The following is a 27,057-nucleotide window of genomic DNA, read 5'->3' on the forward strand; positions in this document are numbered from 1 at the left end:
ACTGCAATCCGCTTTATTCACATATAACCGGCACACAGGAGTATATCAGAAAACAAAACATAAAAGTAAATCCTAGCCTGTCCGGCTCTAACTAAACATACAGCAGCTCCCTCTCTATGCAATAGAGAGGATCTAGCATTCAACTCTACAAAAAACAAAAGTAGTTTGGTTACTCACTGTGTCCGGCTCTCTCCTTACTGCATGCAGCCAGTTCCCCAGGAAAGGAGAGAGTGAGTCACTCTGCAGACACTATCTTTAAAGGGGTTTCCCCTGAAGCCTAACGAGGCCACTAATTAGCCAGGCTTCGCCAAAACCTGGATAGCCTGTTGAATGGAAGTCCCACCCGCTCACTTCCATTCACTCCAGGGCCCTTTTTACCGGCTTTTCCAAAAGCCGAATGCAGTGAAAGAACTGCTGGCATACTTTCCCTGGAGCTTAGTATATATAAGAGAGAAATCTGGGAGAAATATACACACCTTCCACCTCTAACCCAGCATTTCTCTCACAATGTATACACAATCAAATCATTAAGGGTTAAATGAGACTGAAAGAAATTGTAAAGTTATGCGAGAGTACAGTATCCCAATGACCTGTAGGGAAAGGCAGGGAAGCAGGGGCATGACGTAGCCGTAGGGCAGACATAGCCACTCCCATTTTATTTGTGATTGGTTGATTTGTATAGGGGTATAAATAATCGGAACCGTTCCCGCTCCTCATCCATTTTAGGCAGCATAGTAAAACGCCCACCCTCCCTCCCTATAGAGGTGGAGGCAACGAGTGGTGTTGGCGGGGTGATTGAGTTGGGGGAAAACAATGGTTGGGTTAGGAAGGGAGTTTGTTAATTGTTTGGGGCATGCCTGGAACCTCAGGGGTAAATAAGTGGATCAGGAGGTGAGTTTTGTTGGGTAGGGGGTTCCGGGCTGGAAGGGCAGCTGGCAGCACCTGTTGCGCTGCGCAGTTATTTTGGCTTGTTATGGTGTATGTTCATTCAAAGTTGGTTGTTTGTTATACAAACATTTGTTTTGTGTTCATGAAACCTGTGGGCTATTAGTCTGCAGGGGCATGGGAAAGTGACAGCCTATTAGGGGTTAAATGCATTACAAGTACAGTAGTTCAGGGATAGGTTATTTTCAGTTACAGGGTCAAGCTATTTACAGTATGCCAATTGGTTGTCATGGGGGTCAGCTGATGGTTACGGACAAAGCCCGGGAAAGCTAGGGGTATAAAAGTTGGGAATTCCTGTGGATACTTACATTCGGCATGGGACAGCTTCGTGGAGAGCCAGTGAGGAGTCCGAGCCCAAGCGACTATGGAGGGCGGCAAGCTTCAAGAGATTATCCGGTGGATCCAGACAGAAGCCGGCGACGAAGATATCCAGGCGTTGTGGTCCCAGTGCCAGCCTTCATCGGTATCAGCCCTGCACAGATCGCCAAGCCTGCCGTCTGAGGAAGCAACCTCTCCCGCCCGCGCGATGACGTCATCAAGGAGCGGCGCTGCAGGTCTGAGCGGTGGGAAGCGTCGGGTTGCCATGGTTACGCGACGCCAGGCACAGCAGCAGCAGCAGAAGAAAGCGGCTAAGAGAAAGCCGGCTTTGAAGTTAGCGCCGGCCAAGAGATCGGCGCCTGATCAAGATGCTGCTGGGATTTGGCCATCGATGTCCCCTCCTGTGCTTGGGACCCCAGCTGCCGCTGATGCAAGTGGCAGTATGGGGTCTCAGGTCCCCCGAGCTGTAACACTCCTCCCCCTGCTATAGCTTCCACCAGCAGTGCAGGCATTAGCAAGCCTGCAGCTGCCCCTATCCCTGCTGCCACCCTCTGTCTTTCAGGCAAGCAGGCTCCAGGAAGCAGACAACCACCTCCCCCTCAGAGGAATCCACAGCAGTTGGGTCAGCCACAGCCAGCTGGACCGGAGTCGGAACAGATCAAAGTGATTGGTAAATATGACAATATTGATGTTTTAAATGCTTTAGTTTCTGTTATCTCCTCTGGCGCGGCGGCAAAGCAATCAAGCGCAGGGGTTTCTGAATTTGCATTTAGGGATTCTATATTATGTGATGCTACACCTTTAGGTTTGCATCTCCCCCAGGCAGCCAAGGACAAGATTACCAGGGGTGAGTATGTTGATTTGCTTTCTTTGCTGCCAGAATTTTTGGCTAAGGCAGAAAAGAAAGCAGATACTGAATTTGATAGGAGGAGACCTGTCGTTAGGACCTTTTCCAATTGGTTGCAAGCCTTTTGCATTTATTCCAACATTTTAAGTGGTAGTCAGCCACAGTTAGGCCCAGGGTTGTTCAAACATATTGAGATTATTTTAGAAGCTTCTAAAGCTTATGGTGGTATTGCTTGGTTTATTTATGATGACCGTTTTCGTCAGAAGATGGCTATTCAAAGGTCCATTCCTTGGGGGTCCAAGGACATTGATCTTTGGATGGGCATGTTGATTCCTAGGTCACAGGGTCAGGGTCCTCCTGTGGGCGCCAAGGCCCCAGTTAAATACAATACTTGTTGGGCCTTTAATGAGTCGTCATGTCGCTGGCAGGCTAATTGTCGATTTAAGCATGAATGTGCGCATTGTGGGGGTGGGCATCCTGCTTTTCGTTGTGTCAAGCGATTTGTCTCAGGTCAGGCCAAACCATCCCCTAAGGAACCCGGCAGTAGAGCAGATAACACCAGTGAGGTTGGCCGCAATGCTTCCATACCTAAGGTTGTACCCAAAGCGGCAGATGGCGGATTTATTAGAGAAGGGATTTGAGTCTGGTTTTTGGATTCCTTCGGTGGACCGATCAGGAGTTCATCCTTTTCCTGATAATTTAAAATCCATTAGGGTGAACCCTCAGTTGGTTGCTGAAAAAATTCAAAAGGAAGTTTCTTTGGGTAGGGTTGTTGGTCCGTTCATTGAGCCCCCCTTTTCGGACTTAAGAGTTTCACCATTGGGATTGGTTCCCAAAAAGGAAGTTGGTTCTTTTAGGTTAATTCACCATTTGTCTTTTCCATCTGGAAGTTCGGTTAATGATGGCATTGGCCGTGAGTTGTCCACGGTTTCTTATGCTTCTTTTGACAGTACCATTGCTGTAGTACAAAGCTGTGGTCAGGGAGCTTTAATGGCTAAGAGTGATATAGAGGCTGCTTTTAGGTTGCTGCCCATTCACCCTGATTGTTACAAACTGTTGGGGTTTCATTTTGATGAGCGGTTTTACTTTGACCGTTGCCTCCCGATGGGGTGTTCACTTTCCTGTTATTACTTTGAAGCTTTTGCCAGTTTTTTGCAGTGGGCTGTTGAATTTGACACGGGTTGCTCTACAATGGTGCATTATTTAGACGATTTCTTGTTTGTTGGCCCAGCCCACTCTGAGTGTTGTAATTTTCTTCTCCAAAATTTCATGTGGCTGGCGCACAAATTTGGTGTTCCCTTGTCGGCTAATAAAACTGTTAAGCCAACTACGGTTTTACAATTTCTTGGAATAGAAATTGATTCTGTGCATAAAGAGTTCAGGTTGCCAGCAGATAAGCTCAAAAAATTGAAGAGTCTAATCTCAGCTACTATTTCTGCCAAAAAAGTTAAACTGAAACATTTGCAGTCTCTTATTGGGCACCTCAATTTTTCGACAAGGGTCATACCAATTGGTAGAGTTTTCATGAGGCGTTTAGTTTCTATCATTGCGGGTATCTCTAACCCTGGCTGGCACATCAGGGTGCCGGTTGAGGTTAAGGATGATTTAAAGATTTGGGACCAATTTCTCTCAGATTTTAATGGTCGTACCTACTGGCAAGGTGATTTTAGGGATAGCACAGCGCTTCAGCTCTATACGGATGCAGCAGCTTCCGCGGGTTTTGGTGCAGTTCTGAATAATCAATGGTGTGCAGATTCTTGGCCTGCTAGTTGGATTGAGCAGGGCCTTACTAAAAATTTAGTACTTTTAGAATTTTTTCCATTGTTGGTTATTTTTGAGGTTTGGGGTGAACAGTTGGCAAATCAGAGACTTCTTTGGCATTGTGACAATTTGGGAGTGGTCAGGGTGGTTAATAACCTTTCCTCTGACTCCCCACCAGTTTTGCGCTTGCTTAGGCAAGTTGTTTTTAGAGCTGTTAAATGGAACATATGGGTTAAAGCTAAGCATATTCCTGGTAAAGCAAACCATGTTGCCGACGCATTGTCTCGGTTCCAGTTTCACAGGCTCTGGGAATTGCACAGCAGCCTGGATCGTCAGGGGATTGCCTGTCCGGGTTATCTATGGGACCTGGCGCTGCCAGAGTTCAGCAATGGTTAAGCTGTTCATTGGCGGAAAAAACTTGGCAGTCATATGTACATAGCTGGAGCGATTGGATGGCATTCAGGGATTACATTCATCAGGAATTTGGCTTGGATGATGAAAAAATCATTACATGGTATGTGCTGGAACAAGGTCAAGCTCAGCAGTCGGCTGGAGCAATACAAAAACGGTTGGCAGGAATTTCGTTTTGGCTCAAGTTGTTAAATAGGCTAGATGTTACAAAATCATTTTTGGTAAAGCAAATTGTCAAGGGTATTAGCAGGGTCAGAAGACCGGCTGATGGCAGAAAGCCGATAACGCTATTAATATTAAGTAGGTTAATTGCTGCTTTGCCGCATATTTGTTATTCTTTATATGAGCAAATGATGTTTAGAACTGTGTTTGTTCTTTCCTTTTTTGCAGCATTGAGGGTCAGCGAGGCGGTTTCTAACAGTAAAAATGTGCCAGGTGGCCTTTACTTAGATGATGTGGTGGTGGTAAAAGATAAGCTCAGGGTTTTGATTAGACGGTCTAAAACGGACCAGTTGGGAAAAGGAATGGTTATTTGGTTGGGCAGGAGCAAGATTGATAGTATTTGTCCGGTTCGTGCTTTTGAGGCATTTTTGTCGGTGCGCTCATCTGCTCGGGGTCCACTGTTTATCCATGCCGATGACAGCTTTCTTTCAAAATATCAGTTCTCCAAGGTTTTGCATGAGTGCATTTGTTTTATAGGTTTATCTCCTAACGAGTTTAAAACTCATTCTTTTCGTATTGGTGCGGCTACCCAAGCATCCATCCTGGGATTTAGTGATGTTTCTATACAAAAGCTGGGCAGGTGGACCTCTAGGTGTTTTCAACGTTATGTGAGGCCAGCTTTAGTGGACCTATAATGTTTTATCTTCTTTTCCAGTTTCTCCGCCACTTATTTGGTTCATCGGCCATTCATTTGTTCACTGGGCGAAGAACAGAGCCGAGTCTCGTAATTATTCAGTGAATTTGGGTTTGAGTGATGTTAAAATTGTTTGGATGGGTATCCGGGGCTTGAAGTGGGTTGATTTGGTTCCTATTACTTTACAGATGAGAGCCAGGTGGGGTTTTCCAGCGGTTATTGTTATTCACCTGGGTGGTAATGACATTGGTAAGTGCTGAACTATTGACCTAATAAGGGTAATGAGGCGGGATTTGGCGCAAATTCATTTTATGTTTCCGCATAGTGTTTTAGTTTGGTCTGAGGTTATACCGAGACTATTATGGTTACAAGAGGGATACCTTCGGCCTTTGGAGAAGTGTCGTAGGAAGGTTAATTTCGCCATTGCTAAATTTGCTAAGACTCTGAATTTTACGGTACATAGACACCATGAATTGGAAAATGGTGGGGAAGGCCTATATGCAGCAGACAGGATACACTTGTCCAATATAGGTTTGGACATATTTAATATGGGCATTCAGGATGCGCTGGAGAGAGCTTTAGCTTGGTGGAGAAGGGCCAAGTCCAATATAATGGATTAATTGGCCTTGGCATGGAGGGTAATTGTCACATGGTTATAAGGCGGCCTGCTGTGTATTTTTGTTATCAGGGGCTGGCTGGTACAACGGGTTGTGATACAGTAACATTTAACCAGTTAGTTACATTGTTGGTATACATTAAATTAATAAAGCTGCTGCGGCCTTTTATCCCCACCAATTAATTGAATGCCTCATTTATTTATTTATTTATTCTTTAATGTAAGGTGCTGTCTACGCTTCCTATGAGATATTTTGTATATTATTTGTTCTTTATGATATGTTTTAAATTAAAACGTTGATTGTTGTTAATAAAATGTTCTGCGGCCATTTTTATCCCAAGAATTGGTGTCCGTGTGTTTATTGGGGATTGGTAAGTAAAAGAGGTAAAAGGGTTATGGTTGGGAGAAAAGGCGGGTCGAGATCCGATGTCGCTCACGTCATGTGCTTGGTTTCATTTGCATCAAATAATTTATAGCATCTATTATACTGCCATCTTGTGTTCTTAAAAAAGAGGTACGTTAATTACTTAAACTGATTAGGTATTTCTAGAAAATATTACAAAAGGTAAATTAGAGAGCCCACTGAAATGTAAAATTATATACCATAACTTGTTAATATTTTGTTAAGTTAAAACCAAAATAAAAAATGTATGTCATAGGGAGACTAAAGTATCATACTATAGCTTCAACTAGGCAGGGCTGGATTTAAATAATAGCAGACTAATAAGTTCCCCTTTGGGACCAAATGCTTCTACTCCCCCCACACTCCTTTAGGAGACAGAGTAAGTAATAATTCTTTTAAATATTCCCATGACGCCCACCCACCACATATTCATACACTCTAGCAAGTGGATTGAGGAGTAAGAGGTGAGACTGAATCAAGCTTCTGTAATGGATTAATGGTGAATGTTGGCTTTAAGTAGAATATGTAATTACGCTAATAGTGAAAAGTATTCAATAAAAAAAAAAGCCAAAGTGGCAAAAAAATGGCTGATGATCTTACAGCATAACCCCAGTGAATGGGTTACAGGCAGTGACCTAACAAAAAGCTAAGGTGTGAGCATTATCCAAAATAACTGCAGTAGTGGAACAGTTTGCAAATCGTTATTAGGACATGAAACAGCCATGCCATAGATAGGCCAAACAAGTTTGTGCAAGCCTCAGAGTACAGCATAAGGGTCTGCCTCAGACTATACAAAATATACAAAAGAAGTTTATATAAAATATACAGAGTATTCAAAATATACATATTTTTCACGTGACCTAATAATGTGAATAGAATAAGAATAAAGGAAAAGAAAAGCAAAATAAAAAAAGTTGAAGTACATTCGTTTCGTAGGGGATCATTGAGGTCCCATATAATATAAACAACGTGTAATCTTAAAATATCTGTCCTGATTGGTCACAACCCTTATAAAGAGTCTGTACAGGGGCATACTTATTAGCCATCCATATGTGCCATATTTGGCACAAAATGCTTTCTATGTACTTATAAATAACTGCTCATTTTCAAACTGTTCCACTATTATTTTTGATGACACTCACACCTTAGCTTTTAGTAAGAGCTGAGACCCTAAATCAGGGGTAGGGAACCTATGGCTCGGGAGCCAGATGTGGCTCTTTTGATGGCTGCGTCTGGCTCGCTGCCAAATCTTTAATAGAAAATATATAGCGGGGGGTGTGGCCAGCGCTCGGTGGATAGAAGACGTATTCTAAGCCTTAGAACACGTCTTCTATCCACCGAGCACAGGTCATGCCCCCATAGTAACATAGTAAGTTAGGTTAAAAAAAGACGTACGTCCATCACGTTCAACCATAATGCCTATATATAACCTGCCTGCCTTGGAACACGTCTTCTATCTGCCTAGCGCAGGCCACGCCCTCCTCCACATCGCATCCGCCATCCTTGGTACCCGCCCTACCTTGCCCCACAGCATTCGTGGCCAATCATATTTTATGGCTCTCACGGAATTACATTTTAAAATATGTGGTGTTTATGGCTCTCAGCCAAAAAGGTTCCCACCCCTGCCCTAAATCATGCTGTGCCCCAGGGTTATGCTCCTAAATGTTAACAACCTGCTGTAAATGCTGCATACATAAGTAGCTTTATATAGATAAAAAATATACAGACACACAACCTATGGGGACAGTGACAGAAAATTATATAACTTTTTACTCCCCATGCCCTAATAGCATTTGGCTGTCTGAGTAATATTCAGCTCAGTGCATGGATGAAAAAAACACTCAGGATTGGTTAATATTTGGGGATCGGAACCCAGTTTTATTTACAGGTTGCCATTTACCCCACTGGCAACAGTGTTTCGATAGGGGCTCTAATTGACTCTTGCTGTTAACTCCCTTCCACATGCAGTGAGTTTGGGCCAGCACCTAATGTATGTACTGTATGTTATCCCTTCTCCACTATAAACAGGGGAGCACAATGTAATGGTATTGGTCATAAAGAAGAAATGAATGGGAGAAGGAGCTTTAAACACATGACCACAGAGGGAAACTCACGCTGCCCTACAGTTCTTCAAGTGGAATTTTTCTGGGTTCCCAGGAAAATGGGAGAATAAAGCAGTGTGGTCTGTACAGTGTTATTGCTGGGAGTTATGGGTAACAGGCAGTACAGCTGCACCACTAATTATATCTCTCTGTGTTTCAGCTGTTGGATCTCTCCCTGTCATTTCCACAATTGCTGACGACACTGTGTTTTGTGAGTCCCACGGCTGGTACCCAGAACCGTATTTGATTTGGACAGATAATGAGGGGAACAAAGTAATCCCAGCAATGGAAAACACGTTCAGAGATGAAAATAATTTGTATCATATCATCAGTGATATTCCTAAACCGACGACTTCAAAAATCACTTGCACTGTCTCCAATTCTCTAAATCAGAGCAAGCAAAGCTCCAGGCAGATCAGAGGTGAGAATTGTATTACGTTTCGTTTGTAGTCTTATTTTGTTTTTCTGTATTTATAGTTTGAGTAATAAAGCCCATTGTCTCCCTAGAATTCCACAACATGACTAATGTGCTAACTGTAATCTCCATTTGTCCTGGCACTATATGCGTTTGTTCTATGGTGGCTCTTATTTGATTTAAATAAGTGTAATTTTCTTAACCCATGGAGCTGTCCATTTCCTTTAATTAATATAGTTGTAGATCCTTGAACTTCTTAAAGGGTGTTACCAAATGGAAACTTTTGGTTATCCTAGGAAAACTACCGTATTTTTCGCCGTATAAGACGCACTTTTTCTTCCCCAAAACTGGGGGGGGAAAGTTGGTGCGTCTTATACGGCAAATACACATTTTTGGCATCCCCCCCCCCCGTCCGGCATCCATTGCGCCTTTCCTCGCGCACCCGCCCCACCCCGCGGAGGTGAGAACTGTCAGTTGCGGACGCGGGTTCAAAGTTGATGCAGTCATAAGCAGGTGGGGAGGAGTAGCAGTGTTTTGTGATTACACTCAATCAAAGCTACTTGCTGGTAGAATAGGTCTTTTAGAATAGGATTCGTGTGTATGTGTTGATGCCGCATTCACTTGCATCTCTTCATAAGAGAAAGACTGTGCGTGTGTTACCTGATGGCCTCCGGCTCTTTATGGGCTGCCGAGATTGGCCACAATTTCAGTCATGCACTTCTTTCATAGGTGGTGTATATTTACTATTTCTGAGCCCCCCACCGCAGAATTCATTTAGAGGCTGCCCATTTTATTTTTCCCTACTGTAGAACTTGTGGCCACAGGTCGCACATCCCAACTGCTGTTGAAGCCGCTAATCAACAGCCATTGACTGATTATGGTATATATTTAAGATGGAACTGTATTCTGTAGCAATCTACCTGTTGCTGAATCTGCAGTTCCAGTCATCCCCCACAGTTCCACTGTAGTTAGCAAGCAGCTGTAGAACACAGGTTGATGTCCTCCTATACATTGACATTTGTGTTCATTAATTATGTTTTGAGAGATTGCGAGCTTTTATTTCAAGTTTGTAAGTTTTAACTCTTTGCATACCTGCGCTTTATTAATTTTTTTTTAATTGTTATTTTTATGAAAATGAACAAACTTAACTGAAAAGTAAACCCAGAACAATGTCACATGACATGTCACACAGCAGGATGGGAGCACACACAGCAGGATGGGAGCACACACAGCAGGATGGGAGCACACACAGCAGGATGGGAGCACACACAGCAGGATGGCAAGTACTTGATACTTAGTATGGCAGCTTCCTTAGCCTTCCCAAACTTGCCTGACAGTTAAAAAAAAAACAGCAATAGCAGCTGCATTTCCCACCATAGGCTTATACTCGAGTCAATATGTTTTTCCAGTTTTCTTAGGTAAAATTAGGTACCTCGGCTTATATTCGGGTCGGCTTATACTCGAGTATATACGGTATATTGTACGCATGCTCAGGTCTTGCTTTTGCTGAAGGAGAGCTGCATTATGGGATTTTTTTTTGTCCAAGTCAGCGTTTTTTTTCTAAACAGTGGTGTTTGAAAAGATTAAAATATTTTTTAATATAACAGTATTTGGTTCAGAATCTTTTTTTTTTTTCTAGATTTTCCTCCTTTAAAATTGGGTGCATCTTATATTCCGGAGCGTCTTATATGGCGAAAAATACGGTATATATTTTTCTCAGAGGTGGGCCAAGCTGGCTAGGCTCCCTAGGCAACCTGGCTGCCCACCTTAACCCCCCTCCCCATTGATTGTTTGCGCTGCATGGGGATGTCACAGGGGCAGAGAGCACTGGTAAGCAGCGGGAGCAAGAGACTTAGGGGTAAGGAGAACAGGTATCTGTGTGGAACTAGAGCTGGGCGGTATGACCAAAAATTTATATCACGGTATTTTTCAAAATTATATCGGTATCACGGTATTTGACGGTATATAAATAAAAAATAAAAAATAAATAATAAATATTGGTGGCCCCCCCCACCCCCAGCCCCCCCAACCCCCCCAGCCACAACCCCCCCAACCCCCACAGCCCCCCCAACCCCAGCCACAACCCCCCCAGCCCCAGCCACAACCCCCCCAGCCCCAACCCCCCCAGCCCCAGCACCAGCCACAACCCCCCCAGCCCCAGCACCAGCCACAACCCCCCCAGCCCCAGCCACAACCCCCCCCCAGCCCCAGCCACAACCCCCCCAACCCCAGCACCAGCCACAACCCCCCCCAGCCACAACCCCCCCCAGCCCCAGCCACAACCCCCCCCAGCCCCAGCCACAACCCCCCCAGCCCCAGCCACAACCCCCCCAACCCCAGCACCAGCCACAACCCCCCCCAGCCCCAGCCACAACCCCCCCCAGCCCCAGCCACAACCCCCCCAGCCCCAGCCACAACCCCCCCCAGCCCCAGCCACAACCCCCCCAGCACCAGCCACAACCCCCCCAGCACCAGCCACAACCCCCCCAGCACCAGCCACAACCCCCCCAACCCCAGCACCAGCCACAACCCCCCCAGCACCAGCCCCAGCCCAACTTACCCAACTTGTGGTTCCTCCAGCTCCAGCGATGCGTCCTAGCGACGTCGCGTGCGCGCCGACGTCACATGCGCGCCGACGTCACGTGCGCACGGGCGCAACCCGGATGTAATTGGATAAAAACTGCAGGAGGCGCGCATACCGGTATAGCGGTATGTTCAAAAATCATATCGTTTTTTTTTCAAAAACCGGTATACCGGTTAAACCGGTATACCGCCCAGCACTATGTGGAACCTACCGTTGTAGGGCTTTAGGCTGGTGCCTCTTCTGCCTACCTACAGTTTAGGCCCTGATTTTTCTCACTAGTAAAAAACCCTAAAGCTTCCAGAGAAGCCAGAGTGTGCCAGAGACTGGGGAGCCGGTATCCCAGGAGGGGAGAGACAGCGGGGCTGAGTGAGAAGCCAGAGTGTGCCAGAGGTTGGGGAGCCAGTATCCCAGGAGGGGAGAGACAGCGGGGCTGAGTGAGAAGCCAGAGTGTGCCAGAGGTTGGGGAGCCGGTATCCCAGGAGGGGAGAGACAGCGGGGCTGAGTGAGAAGCCAGAGTGTGCCAGAGGTTGGGGAGCCGGTATCCCAGGAGGGGAGAGACAGCGGGGCTGAGTGAGAAGCCAGAGTGTGCCAGAGGCTGGGGAGCCGGTATCCCAGGAGGGGAGAGACAGCGGGGCTGAGTGAGAAGCCAGAGTGTGCCAGAGGCTGGGGAGCCGGTATCCCAGGAGGGGAGAGACAGTGGGGCTGAGTGAGAAGCCAGAGGCTGGGGAGCCGGAGAGTCACTGTAGATGTAGGAAGGCCATTGGGGATGGTGAGAAGCCCTGGGAAAAGGTTCCAGAGTGTGAGATTTTCCCTGAAAGGTGACACAGAGGGAACAACTCATGTTTGCCAGTGTTTATGTTGGGAAGAGTTTGCTCTAATTAAACCTGTGTTTACCTGGTTAACCTGGTGTCCCTGTCTCTTATGCTCCTGATCCTCTGCTTACCTGCCTACCATAGCTAATTTCACAATAAATAAATTAATCTGACTTTCTTTGAAGAAATGTCATTTCTTATGTATAGTAAATATAAACAATACATGTACCTAACACATACTACAGTGTTTCCCTTATTGAGAGTGAGATAATTGAGTTGTTTATATGAATAGACTTGTCAGCTATACCTGTGACATTCTTGGGTCTGAAATAAATGTTATTGTACTTTCTTTCATAGATACTGGATTCCCAGAAACAAGTCATACGTCTATTATTTTAATTTGCATCATTTCTTTATGCTGCTGTTTGGTTTTTGCTATGGTAAGTATCTAAGAGATTCCTTGCAGCCTGGTATGCATGATATTTTATTAATGCAGTATATTTACTTTACTACAAATTGAAGTTCTTGACCTTTTACACCATATGAACCTGACATAATTACAGCAGGTGGACATGCCTCTGCAAACAACAGTTTGGATTTAAGGGGAACTAAACCCTCATTGGTTTTAAACTTTTCACCTCCCCCTCATACACTTGCTTCCCCGACTACATGAGCTAAATTTCAGTTGGTCCCCCTTATCTGTTTCAAAAGTAGAGTGTGCAGTGGGGCTTGCGGTTGCCAAGTATAAGTGTGTTATTTCTGATCTCGGGAGAGGCATGTACTCTGGGTCAGCCTCCACTCAAGTGATTGCCGCCATTGGATGTGAATGGTCAAACTCAGCTGCACCAATCTAAACTTCCAAATAAATTATTGTTCGTTGACTTTGTGCCATAAACATGAAGAACTAGAGGAACAAAAGTTTATTGTAGGTTTTCCTAAACTAAAAAATAAATTGATCGAAATTGAGGGTGCTTTTCTGAGCACTTTTATGATTTAGGTTTCTTTTCTTATTTTAGCAGTTTTAACCCTTTTACTGCCAGCCATTTTGGTCAAAATGGAACTTGTACTGCCAGACAGGTTTTTCACTTTAGGGGCCTTTCCTCGGGGGGACTTTTAGTTTACCCAGGAAAACAATATATCGCTTTTTTCAGGACAACCTAAGCTTTCAAAATATGGTAGAATTTTTGTGTTATTCTAATTCTGTAACAAGATATAGGCTTCTAAATGTCTAAAAAAAAAAAATTTCCATAATATAAACACACATACCAGAAACAGAAGTTATTTTATGCACAAAAATACACCTGATTTGGAAAGTCCCATGTCTCCTGAACGTACCAATACCAAATATATATAGTTTTATGGAGATTTCTCACTTGTATAGGTCACAAACTCCCAGCAGTACCTACCAAATTCCCAAAGCACTGCTCCAGAAAGCTGCATACTTTAGATTTCAAGGCTAAAAATTCCACTAACAGAAGGTTTATCCCAGAAAATTACATATATTGGAAAGAACAGATTCTGGGGAATACAGAATAGGCACAACTTTCTGTCTACTCCAAACTATCAAGTCACAATGCTTTCCTAAAGTTATTGGTTTTTATCAAAATTTGTGAAATTTGTGAAAATTGCTTCAAAGCTTCCAGTCTATAGTATCTTATCTCCTACAGGTCATAAAGTAACCAAATAAAACACCCTAAATATGAACGCCAGGGGTCCCCTGAACAGTTTGATGCCCAATATGTATAGGTTTACCTAAGTATGTGGCATGTAGGGGCCCCAATGGGAACATACCCCCATATGATTAATCAGTTCTGTCATTTCAGCTCCTGTAAAATCAACACATTTACATCCTTTATGTGGGATAATGCTACAAAAATGTACACTCACCCCAGAAAGCCATATATTTTTGGAAAGTACACATTCCCTCGAATCTATAATAGGTAAACATTTCTTTTTACTCCAAAGTACTAAGCTGTAAAGCTTTCCTAAGTTTTTGCATAAAAATGTTCTTGCAGTCCTTTCTACACCAAAGTACCAATCTGCAGAGCTTTCCTAAAGTTAGTGGTCTTTATGACATTTCAGAAAATTGCCTAAAAATGTTGCAATTTGCCACATTTATCTCTCACAATTTCTTGATAAAGATCAGATAAAGGCAAATCACCCCAAATAGGAACACCAGAGGTCTACTGAACAGTTTGATGCCCAATATGCATAGATATACTAAAGTCTGCGGTATGTACTGACCCCAAAATGAAAATAGCGCATATGGATTTCTCGCCTGCCAACTCAGCTTTTGCACACAGAGACCCCTGTCAGTGTATTATGTGCAGTGACCCCCCCTAACTATACAGAGACCCCCAGAAACCCATATATTTTTGGAAAGTACACATTCTGAGTAATTCAAAATAGGTAAAGTTATTTTCTACACCAAAGTTACACCTGGCAAAGCTACGCTAAAAACAGATCAGAAACACTAATACAGGGATAAAAATGCAATAAAACCACATAAATTGTGCAAATCAGTGAAACAACAAAATAAGTGACACAACACTGTAATTAGTGGTCAGAATATCTGAGCCAATAGTCACGCTGTCAAAATAAATACAGTTTTTAGGGAAAAGAAACTAAAAACAAAGTGGTAAAATGAAAAAAAAAAAATTTGTGTGTGTTTGTGTATACATGTGTGTACATATGTAAAAGTTGTGTGTAAGTGTGTATATAAGTGTGCTAAAGTGTGCAAAATGTAAAAAAAAAATTGTTCTAAATTGTCTGCTGTATGTGTGTGTAAATGCAGGTAAGTGTGTGTAAGTGTGTATAATAGTGTAAAGAAAGGGCATTTACCTGTCCTGAAGCTAGATGGCTGATCAGATTGCTTGAGGGGTCCTCAGTGATCCTGCAGGGTCCTCTGTACAGAGCTCCCACAGCAGGAAGTGAGTGGGCGTTGCCAGAGGGAGGGGGGAAAGCAGGGAGAGCCAAAGGTAAAGCAGCAGATGCTGCTTGGAGGTCGGCCCTGCCATGATCGCATTGCAGGACCGACATGACAGCCCCCTTCGCTCGTTGCCCAGGGTGCGGTCATTGCTCAGAACTCTCTGCAGAAGTGGCAGATGGCGCTTCTGCAGAGAGAATTTATAACTGCCAAACAACGTGCAAGGCACGTCGTTGGCAGTTAAAACCTTTTTCTGCAACAACATGCCACGCAAGTTGGCAATTAAAGCGTTAAAGCTCTTTTGAGCAGGACCCTTTTTCCCTTATTAAGAATATGTTTTATAAATACATGTTAATAATAATTTACATTTTTAGATAGCTTATTCTAAGCTTTTGGCTCAGCTTAGAGTCAGCAACCTGAGGGCTAAATGAAACCAGTAAGTGCAAAGAGAGCTGCCAAGCAGGAGCCTGTCTAGCAGTATAAACCTGTTTAAATTGTAAATTACAAAATTGGTCAGAAAAGTAAACTCACATCAATTTTTTTTGTTTATATCCCGTTTAAAAGCATTTGTAACTTCTTAAAGGGGAAGTTAACCTTTATTGTAACATTTAACCCGCCATTTTTTAATTACTGATGAATAAATGCTAGCGTGCTATGGTGTGCCCAAGCACTTGCACCCCAGGGAATGCTGCTTTGAGAGCAAAGCATATGTATAAAGGAGACATCAACACCTTTATTTTAATTAATTCATACAAATCTGCTATATCATCAGGGTGTGCGGAGATTGCTATGTGCTTCCATAACAAAAGTCAACAGCAACCTGATGTTTGGCACTCTTTATTGAACCAGGCCTAAAAGGGCCATTTCCTAGAGCAGGGGTAGGGAACCTATGGCTCGGGAGCCAGATGTGGCTCTTTTGATGGCTGCGTCTGACTCGCAGCCAAATCTTTAATAAAAAAAATAATGGGGGGGTTCGTGGCCTGCGCTCGGCGGATAGAAGATGTGTTTTAAGCCTAAAGGTCCCCATACACGGGCCGACTATAGCTGCCGATATGGGTCCCTTGGACAGATTCGGCAGCTAATCGGCCCGTGTATGGGGAGAGCAGAGCAGCCTGGCCGACCGATATCTGGCCTGAAATCGGCCAGATCTCGATCGGCCAGGTTAGAAAATCAGGTCGGATCGGGGACCGGATCGGCTCGTTGATGCGGTCCCCGAACCGACTGCCCCATTGCTGCCCACATAATCCGATCGTTTGGCCCCAGGGCCAAACGATCGGATTATTTTTTTTTTACCTAAATCCTCCCCGATATCGCCCACCCGTAGGTGGGGATATCAGGGGGAAGATCCGCTCGCTTGGCGACATCGTCAAGCGAGCAGATCTGCTCATGTATGGCCACCTTTACTTAGTCCTCTATCCACCGAGCGCAGGCCACACCCTCCTCCACATCACATCCAGCATCCTTGGGACCCACCCTACTTTGCCCCGCAGCATCTGCAGCCAAACATATTGTATGGCTCTCACAGAATTACATTTTTAAATATGTGGTATTTATGGCTCTCTCAGCCAAACAGGTTCCTGACCCCTGTCCTAGAGGGATCTACAAAGGATTTTTTAGGACTATTCAAGTTTTTTTTCTACCGAATGTGCCAATAGTAGATATGTTTAGTTTTATGGAGGTCAAAAACCCCCAACAGTACAGTACCAAATTTTCGGATCTCCTACCTTAAATTATTTAAACTGTAATTAAACCCAATAGGATTGTTTTGGCTCCAATAAGGATTAATTATATCTTAGTTGGGATCAAGTACAGGTACTGTTTTATTATTACAGAGAAAAGGGAATCATTTAACCATGAAATAAACCCAATAGGGCTGTTCTGCCCCCAATAAGGGGTAATTATATCTTAGTTGGGATCAAGTACAGGTACTGTTTTATTATTACAGAGAAAAGGGAATCATTTAACCATTAAATAAACCCAATAGGGCTGTTCTGCCCCCAATAAGGGGTAATTATATCTTAGTTGGGATCAAGTACAGGTACTGTTTTATTATTACAGAGAAAAGGGAATCATTTAACCATTAAATAAACCCAATAGGGCTGTTCTGCCCCCAATAAGGTGTAATTATATCTTAGTTGGGATCAAGTACAGGTACTGTTTTATTATTACAGAGAAAAGGGAATCATTTAACCATGAAATAAACCCAATAGGACTGTTCTGCCCCCAATAAGGGGTAATTATATCTTAGTTGGGATCAAGTACAGGTACTGTTTTATTATTACAGAGAAAAGGGAATCATTTAACCATTAAATAAACCCAATAGGGCTGTTCTGCCCCAATAAGGGGTAATTATATCTTAGTTGGGATCAAGTACAGGTACTGTTTTATTATTACAGAGAAAAGGGAATCATTTAACCATTAAATAAACCCAATAGGGCTGTTCTGCCCCAATAAGGGGTAATTATATCTTAGTTGGGATCAAGTACAGGTACTGTTTTATTATTACAGAGAAAAGGGAATCATTTAACCATTAAATAAACCCAACAGGGCTGTTCTGCCCCCAATAAGGGGTAATTATATCTTAGTTGGGATCAAGTACAGGTACTGTTTTATTATTACAGAGAAAAGGGAATCATTTTTAAAAATTAGAATTATTTGCTTATAATGGAGTCTATGGGAGATGGCCTTTCCGTAATTTGGAACTTTCTGGGTAATGGGTTTCCGGATAAGGGGTCAGATACCTGTAATTTTCTATATTCAAAATGGGTAAAAATACCTTTCTTCTTCAGACTACTAAACTGCTATGTTTAGTATATCAAATGACCCTCATACCCTAATGTATCAACAAAAACCATATAAAAAATATGAACACCAGGGGTTTTCGGAAAAGTGTGATGTCCAGTATGCATAGATTTAGCCAACTTTGTCAGGTATAGAGATCCCTAAATGGAAATGATGTATGTTCATTTTTTATGGCTATCACTGTGTTGCAGAAAAAATGTGAATTCTAATATTTGTAAATAACTTCCTAAGTATGTATCAGTGTAAAAAAGAGACTGGAGGACACATGGTTTACATGTCTGCTGTTTTCTGTGGTCCCTGGGGTGGTTGTTTTCTCCAATTATTCTTCCTCTTACTAATAATTATTTTCTGACCCCTAGTATCCCTGCCTCACATATGTAGGAAATTTTATGGAATGGTCTAACAAGACCTCTCTGCCTAACTAGCTTCTCATATCAACTCATCTCCTTTTATATTATATTTTCCCTAAAATAAGAGACTACATTTATTTTGTGCAAAACCAATAAGGTTTTCCTTAAAGGAGAAGTATGGGTAGAATCCAAGTTGTTAGGCACCCCTCCCAGCGATTCTAATGACTTACCTCCTACCCTTTCATTTGTATCCCAGGCATCCCCATACTTCCCAACATTTGAAAAGTAGAAGGAGGGACAAAAATATCTGCCGTGCATAAAAAATTCAGGTCACGCCCACTTTATGGCCATGCCCCAAAAATCAGGCCCATTTTACAAAACCACACCTGAAAAGCATAACACACACAGTTATGCAAGTGCACTAGAAGATAGACACGGTGGCCCCAATCATTTTATGACATATTGTGGCCCTAAGGATTTCATTATGCACTGTGGCACCTGTATATCATGACAGACCAACATTGGTAGCCTGGGCCCCCCTAAAACATTTGTAGCCAGGGCCCTCTAAAACGTTGGTAGCCAGGTGCTACGTTTTGCATTGGTGCCAGGGCAGGGACCCCCTAAAACATTGCTAGCCAGCCCAGGGCCCCCTAAAACATTGCTGGTTCTCTCCCAGTGTCCCCATACTATGGGCCGCTCCCCACTGCAGCATCCTCCAGCTCCCCCCAGCATTCTCCCAACATCCTCCAGCTCCCTCCCAGTGTCCACCCAACATCTTCCAGCTCCCTCCCAGCATCCTCCCCAGCATCCTCCAGCTCCCCCAGCATCCTCCCCAACATCCTTCAGCTCCCCCCAGCATCCTCCCCAACATCCTCCAGCTCCCCCCAGTATCCTCCAGCTCCCCCCAGCATCCTCCCAACATCCTCCAGCTCCCTCCCAGCATCCACCCAACATCTTCCAAATCCCTCCCAGCATCCACCCAACATCCTCCAGCTCCCTCCCAGCATCCACCAGCTCCCTCCCAGTGTCCTCCCAACATGCTCCAGCATCCTCCCCAACATCCTACAGCTCCCTCCCAGCATCCTCCAGCTCCCACCAGCATCCTCCCCAACATCCTCCGGCTCCCCCCAGTATCCACCAGCTCCCTCCCAGTGTCCTCCCCAGCATCCTCCCCAACATCCCTCAGCTCCCCCCTAGTATCCTCAAGCTCCCCCAGCATCCTCCCCCAACATCCGCCAGCTCCCCCCAGCATCCTCCCCAACATCCTCAAGCTTCCTACCAGTGTCCTCCTCAACATCCTCCAGCTCCCTCCAGTGTCCTCCCCAACATCCTTCAGCTCCCCCCTAGTATCCTCCAGCTCCGCCCAGCATCCTCCCCAACATCCTTCAGCTCCCCCCTAGTATCCTCCAGCTCCCCCAGCATCCTCCCCAACATCCTTCAGCTCCCCCCTAGTATCCTCCAGCTCCCCCAGCATCCTCCCCAACATCCTTCAGCTCCCCCCTAGTATCCTCCAGCTCCCCCCAGCATCCTCCCCAACATTCTTCAGCTCTCCCCTAGTATCCTCCAGCTCCCCCCAGCGTCCTCCCCAACATCCTTCAGCTCCCCCGCAACTGGATATGTCTATGTAGATAAGGTTGTTGAAAGCATAGTTTACCTTTTAAGTTTTAGTATGATATAGACAGTGATATTCTGAGATTTCTCATTGGCCATATATATATATATTAATTACATTATTGTTAAGCAGCTTTTCAGTTTGGGATTTCACCAGCTCTTTTACCCAATTTATTCTAGCATCAAGCCCAATGTTACACAGACTGGAGATAAAAAGTAACAATAAAATTATAGATGTGAAATGAATCAATAATTTTTTATTTGGCCAAATACCGAATCATCCACAAAAGGTTTAGTTGAGTCCCAAACCAAAACCTAATATGCATATTAAAATGTGAGGAAAATAAAAAGTTCACACTTTTTAGTTGTTCAGAGTTTTAAAGTCTCACGATTTTAAGGTTTCATATTTACTTTGGCTGAACTCTTAGGATTCCGACATCTGAATCCTGCAAAAAGGGTACATCCTTGTAAAATAACAGCCTCACCAAGCAATGATCGTTGTCTACCAGGGTCAGTGACCCCTAACAACATATAGCATTGTAAATTGCAAGCAACAAAAAGGCTTTAAGGTTTTAAAAATCATTTAAAAAATGTATATTGCACATATAATTGAAAAATTACTAAGGATAGGACTTTCAATAACAATAAAAATTACTGAAAGGAGAAAGTCCCTGTAAAGCAAAAATTCAGAAAGCCGAGCCTAGATAATTAACCTCTATCCTCCAGCCTATTGGATCTTTGTACCACCCAAAAGCATTGCATATCAGTTATACGCTCGGCAGAAACCAGAGAAGATTGGCTGCTGGAGTTCAGTAGGGATATGTCTCAGAAGTCTATGGATGTGAGAACTGCAACACAAGCAATAGAAACAGACATGGTTAAAGTCATGCCTATTAATATATTATTGCTTCAAAGAAAAATGACTGTTATTTGTTATGAAATATATGTTTAAACCTGTATCAAAAATGCACTGACTGTCTCAAAACCATATTGTATTGGCATTTACACACGGCACTTTAATAGACATATTTGTTTAAAATTTAAGTGCAGGCTTCCCTCCTTAAAATCAAGGTATGTTGCTTTTTAGGGTAAGGGCTCTGGTACACGGGGAGATTAGTCGCCCGCGGCAAAACTCCTTGTTCGCGGGCAACTAATCTCCCCGAGTTGCCTTCCCCCTGCCATCCCACCGGCGAACCGGCGATTTCGGGAAATCGCCGAAAAAGACTCGCGAGGCTTTTTCGGCGATTTGTGCGAAATCGCGCCGCCGCGTCTGCCATCCCGCCGGCGACTTACATGTTCGCCGGTGGGATGGCAGGGGGAAGGCAACTCGGGGAGATTAGTCGCCCGCGAACAGGGAGTTTTGCCGCGGGCGACTAATCTCCCCGTGTACCAGAGCCCTAAAGACACACAAGTAGCTACTTGTCACGGCTACTAAACGCCAGAAAATACCCTGCCATAGACAATACTGAGAATTGCCTCTGCTAAACACACGGAGAGACAATTATCAGTAAATGATCAGCATTGTCTATTTATATAGCCCTGACAAGTAGCTGCTACTAGTAGCTCTGTGTGTCTTCACCCTTAAATTTTGTGACTAATTGTATGTTCTGTTGGTGTGCTGTAAATACAGATAACTTTTTTAGCTTTGGGAATTTTTTAACCAGTCTCAAGAAACTGTTCTTTACTTTTACAGGCATTTTTCATCCGTTGCAAGATTTATAAAAGGACTCGGTTATTTAATCATTTTTATGAGATGCGTCACAAAAAAAGAACACAAGAAAAAGAGCTCCTCTCTTCCTAAACCAGCAACCTGATCCAAATCAGATTTGAGACATTGGAAAGCATTCAAAACAGGAAGATACAAGCGGCGATGATGGGAAACCAGTCTGTAGTTGGGAATCTGATCAGCTATTATCCTGGCTTCTGCTTTAATAACCCAGTGGGTGAGCTTTAGCCTATAGGATAAACCCATGTAAATGGGACTTTTCTAAGAGCCTTAAGGAATTTGTTCCCAGAATCCCTTTTGACTTTATTGGGAAAACACTGAAATATCCAGCCTCCCAGCATTTGCTAAAGCATTTCTTTGGTCCAAGCAACCAGGAGCAGGCCCAGCACGGAAACAAAATCTTCCCCCCCCCAGGGGACAAGCCCAGAGACATAATTTGCTGCTTGACCTGTTTCCCAGTTAAGCAGCAAGGAAGCAAAAGACTGTCACCTTTGTGAATGGAGAAGTAGTGCTCCTGCAAGATTTATTATGGTATATATAACAGCAACGGAAACTGCTAAAACCTAATTGGGGCACTCCAAACTAAGGGACCCATTTAGTGTCCAAGTGACCAAGGGTGGAAAAACTCATAGGGGGGAATTCACAAAAGAGGAGATATTGAGACAAAATAAGAGGCGATAGATTTGTTGGATTTACCATCTTTTTCACAAACCTCCACTTCTGTGAATTTGTCTTCTAAACAGAAAGGTTTTAGATTTTGGGGCAGATTCACTAAAGGTCGATAAAACGAGCGCTATTTATAGCATGCATTAAAAATGTTATTACTTCTTATTTTTTGCAACTTAACAGTCAATTCACTAAAAGGGTACTTGCAATAATTAAGACGCTATATTCTTGGCATTATTTATCTCGCAATGACCAATTTTCAAGCGGTATTTTCCGCCATGTGCGCTATTAGCGCACAATATTACGCACGTAACCATTACTTTCTGAAAACTACTGTACTGAAAATGCCCATTTCCCTGCAAACTGGCGGCTGCATCACTCTGGGGCCAACACAGACTTGAATAAATCCCACTGCAAAGTCCATGTTGTCACCACAACCAATCACTATCTGTGATGTTGTTAAGTTACACCTACTCCTGGGAGGCACTAAGTTTCACCACATTTCATGCTGTTAACGCTTCTTAGGCGTTTGTGAATCATGCGTTAGTATTATTTCTATGCGATAATTACCTCAATGCGTTAATTACCTCAATGCGTTAATTACCTCAATGCGTTAATTACCTCAATGCATTAATTACCACATGTGAAGTGACTTTTGACAGCTACAGGAGCCTTGGAATAAGTATTACCCACAGGATTTTGCATTTCATTTGCCATTTGTCATTTCACTTTGGGGCATTTCCTGAGGAAAAACTATACATCATTTTTTTCAAGACAAACTGGGTATTTCTATTTTCTTTTAAGTGTTTGTGTAATTCCAAAACATTCCCAACAAGATTTAACCCTTTAAGTGCCAGCCGAATTCGTCATTTCGGTTCCCCCCAGTGCCAGACGTTTTTTAAGCATTTTGTACTCATTCACTTTAACAATGTTTTTTGGTAGGAAAACCTCCATGAAACTAGGGAAATTATATATCGTTTTTTTCGTCACTAATTGGGCTTCGACATACATACCAAATTTTATAACTTTTCTGGAGATATGATGTGTATTTTGGGTGAAATATGTAAAAAAAAATAAAATTATGAAAAATTTCTGTATATTTTGAGTATTTTTTCCATAGAAAAGTTAATTTTACACACTTTTTTTTGTTGTTTGTAAAAGCCCTGATACTCCCAAGTCCAACGATACCAAATATGTGGTGGTACCCCACAGTTCCTGTCCAGAAGTAACCCCCAAACTAAAGCAATACTTTGTACAATATCACACCAGAACAAAGCGGAAAAGCGCTTGTAACAGTTGATGCAGCATAACTTATATGTAAATCTAAAATATCCCCTCATGTTCGGTATCTTTAGAAACTACAGACCTTCAGGTTTCTAGGTGCAATGTTGTTTTCACTCAAAAGCCAAATACCTTTTGTCAGTGCATTGTGAAATTTGGAACTTTTTTTGACATTTTTTTTTTCTAAAACGTAAACTTGGACGCATGATCAAATGTGGATTTGACAAAAAAAATCTCATAAAAATTTTCTAACAAAGGCAAATTTGAAAGACAAACTTCTCCTGAATAAAATGATGCCCCATATGTATGGGTGCACATAAAGACATGGGCACCAAACACTCCAAAGCAGGGGCAATGCACAAGGGCAATTACAGCTAAAAATGTGGGTGCTGTGCTCTATGTGCACTACCTGCAGTTTTTCAGTGTTAACCCGCCTACTTGTGAAATAACCCCCACAAACTATATATTTCTGAAAAGTGCACACCTTCAGCTATTCAGAGACACCACTCCTCTCTTTCTACATAGAAAATTGTGGCCGCAGTGCCTTGCAGAAGTCAGCGCTTTGGTCAGAAATCGAGAAAAAAACAGATAAAAAACCTAGATTGCTCCCCAAAATCTCCATGGCAACTACCAAAAACTTTCTTAACATCAATCTGCAAGTTCCCCTGAATAAAACGATACCCCATATGTATGGGTGCACATAAAGACGTGGCCACCAAATGCCCCAAAACAGGGGCAATGCATAAGGGCAATTTCAGTTGAAATTTTGGGGGCTGCGCTCTATGTGCACTTTCTGCAGTTTTTCAGTGTTAAGCCCCCCTACCTGTAAAATAACCCCCACAAACTATATATTTCTGAAAAGTGCACACCTTCAGCTATTCCGAGACGCCACTATCCTCTTTCTACATGGAAAATTGTGGCCGCAGTCCCTTGCAGAAGTCAGCGCTTTGGTCAGAAATCAAGGAAAAACCAGATACAAACCTAGATTTCTCCCCAAAATCCCCATGGCAACTACCAAAAACTTACTTAACATCAATCTGCTAGTTCCCCTGAATAAAATGATACCCCATATGTATGGGTGCACATAAAGACGTGGCCACCAAATGCCCCAAAACAGGGGCAATGCATAATAATGGGGCTGCAATTTATGTGCACATCTCAAAGCTTTTCAGACAAAATTGCCCCTTACCTGTTAAAAAACCCATATAAACTGTATATTGATTAAAAATAGACAACTTCAGCTATTTAGAGACACCATTCTTCTCTTTCTACAGGCAAAATTGTGGATGCAGTTCCCTATACAAGCTGGACTTTAGTCTGAAAAAAATATATAAAGTTAGTTTTCTCCCCAAAATCTCAATGGTAACTATCAAAAACTTGCTCAATATCAATTAGCAAGATACCCTGAATAAAATTACACCCCATATGTCTGGTTGCACATAAGTACATGGCCGCCAAACCTGAAAATGCATAATATTGGGGCTGCACTCCTTTTTTTTTTGCTTGCTTGTTTTGACTTTGCCTGCTGATTGCTAGATTTGCAGTTGTCAGTATATTTCTGGCACAATGGCCAAACGGTTTTACAGATACATGACAGATACATTACGGTTTTTTGTGTTTGTAGTACAAATTGAATATCTACTGTATGTTCTGGTTAGGTTACACAAGTTGCAGTGGCTCTCTAAATATAAAAACTTTGTGTAATACTGGTGTGCCACTGGTGACTGCTGCACGGCAAGTAAGTAAGTCGCCGGTGTGATGGCACACGCGGCAGGATTTCGCGAAATCGCCGAAAAAGCCTTGCGAGTCCAATAAAACCACCTAAACCAACAAAAGAACAATGGAGCCCTGGATCCACCAATGTCACTGAAAAAGCAACCTTTTTTGGGGCACTAAACACACAATAAGGGCTCTGGCACACGGGGAGATTAGTCGCCGGCGGGATGGCACACGCAATCGCGCGGCCGCGTGTGCCATCCCACCGGTGACTTACATTGTCGCCTGTGGGATGGCAGGGGAAGGCAACTCGGGGAGATTAGTCGCCCGTGAACAGGGAGATTTGTCGTGGGCGACTAATCTCCCCGTGTGTCAGAGCCCTTAGAAGTTGCACTAAAGGTTAGGAATTTAGGTGCCAACAATAAAGCTTGGGGCATTAGCATCGGAGATAAAATTATGTGCACCATTACGTGCCGTGCAGTTACGAGCCCTGGATCCACCAATGTCACTGCAAAAGCAACCTTTTTTGGGGCACTAAACACACAATAAGGGCTCTGGCACACGGGGAGATTAGTCACCCGCGACAAAACTCCCTGTGCGCGGGTCATGGCAACTCGGGGAGATTAGTCGCCCGCGCACAGGGAGTTTTGTCGCGGGTGACTAATCTCCCCGTGTGCCAGAGCCCTAAAGAACAATGCAAAGATAAAACACCGTAAAATCTGTAAAATCCAATAAAACCACCCAAACCAACAAAAGAACAATAATTGCAATGAAATCGGTGGTCAGAGCCCTGGATCCACCAATGTCACTGCAAAAGCAACCATTTTGGGGGCACTAAACACACAATAAAGAACAATGCAAAGATAAAACACAGTAAAATCTGTAAAATCCAATAAAACCACCTAAACCAACAGAAGAACAATTATTGCAATGAAATCAGTGGCCAGAGCCCTGGATCCACCAACGTCACTGCAAATTCAGCACCCAATAGCAATAAAAAAGTTATAGTGCAATAAAATAATTAAAAAACAGAAATCAATTATGAAAATGCCAAAAAAAACACTAAAATGCAACCAAATAAATCAGATAATTATAGAGCAAGATCAGAAATTAAGTTTTAGTAAAAAAAAAGAGACTGCCAAAGAAAGCAAAGAAAGAAAGAAAAGAAAAGAAAGAAAGAAAGAAAAAAGTGTAAGTGTGTGTGTAAGTGTCTGTGTGTGCTTGGGAAAGTTGTAAATAAGTGTGTATGTGTGCAAAAGTGTAATAATGACAAAGATAGAAGAAAAAATGGAAAAAAAAATTTTTTTTTAGACAGTTGAGATAGAAATAAGCAAAATAAACAGTGGTAGAGAGTTGTAGTTCAGCTTACCCAAGGCAGGCAGGCGATCAGGGGCGATCAATCCAGCAGGAAGGCAGCAGGGGAGCTCCACCAGGTCCAACGTGCGCAGCAGGAATGAGGAGCCGACAGTAGGCGGCGACTTTTAAAGGGACAGCAGTGGACACGTCATCAACGCGTGTCCACTGCTGTCATTGGCTGGAGCGACGATCGGTGCGGCTGGGGGACCCGGATCGGTAAGTATGTTTAGCTTTGCTCGTTGCCTAGGGGGATCTGAGGGGTTTACAAGCGCTGCGCTGCTTTAAAAGCGAGCGCAGCGCTTGTAAACCCGATAGTGCCATTGGACGTAGATTCTACGTTCTATGGCACTTTGGTCCCTTGGTACCTAGGACGTAGAATCTACATCCTATGGCACTAAAAGGGTTAAGGGTCTAAATACCAAAAATGCTATTTTTCATAATATAGGGATATATATAAAAAAATGTTTTATTTTATACATTTTAGAAATCTGTATGTTTCATAATTGTACCAATGCCAAATATGTATAGGTTTATGGAGATTTCTGATTGTATG

The 27,057-nt window shown here is 43.2% G+C and overlaps 1 protein-coding gene across 1 annotated transcript in view; it reads left to right on the forward strand.

Annotated features, from left to right (window-relative positions):
* The window catches only part of LOC100495695 (butyrophilin-like protein 8), a 48,771-nt gene extending 26,455 nt beyond the window's left edge, over positions 1-22,316 (forward strand). The window contains exons 5-7 of the mRNA XM_002938324.5: positions 8,420-8,680; positions 12,428-12,510; positions 21,453-22,316. Coding sequence (XP_002938370.2) covers positions 8,420-8,680; positions 12,428-12,510; positions 21,453-21,560 — 452 coding nt within the window. The 3' untranslated portion in view covers positions 21,561-22,316. The remainder of the gene's footprint in view (positions 1-8,419; positions 8,681-12,427; positions 12,511-21,452) is intronic.
* Positions 22,317-27,057: the final 4,741 nt, after the last annotated feature.

This window comes from Xenopus tropicalis, chromosome 8 (assembly GCF_000004195.4).
Source record: "Xenopus tropicalis strain Nigerian chromosome 8, UCB_Xtro_10.0, whole genome shotgun sequence".
NCBI lineage: Eukaryota > Metazoa > Chordata > Amphibia > Anura > Pipidae > Xenopus > Xenopus tropicalis.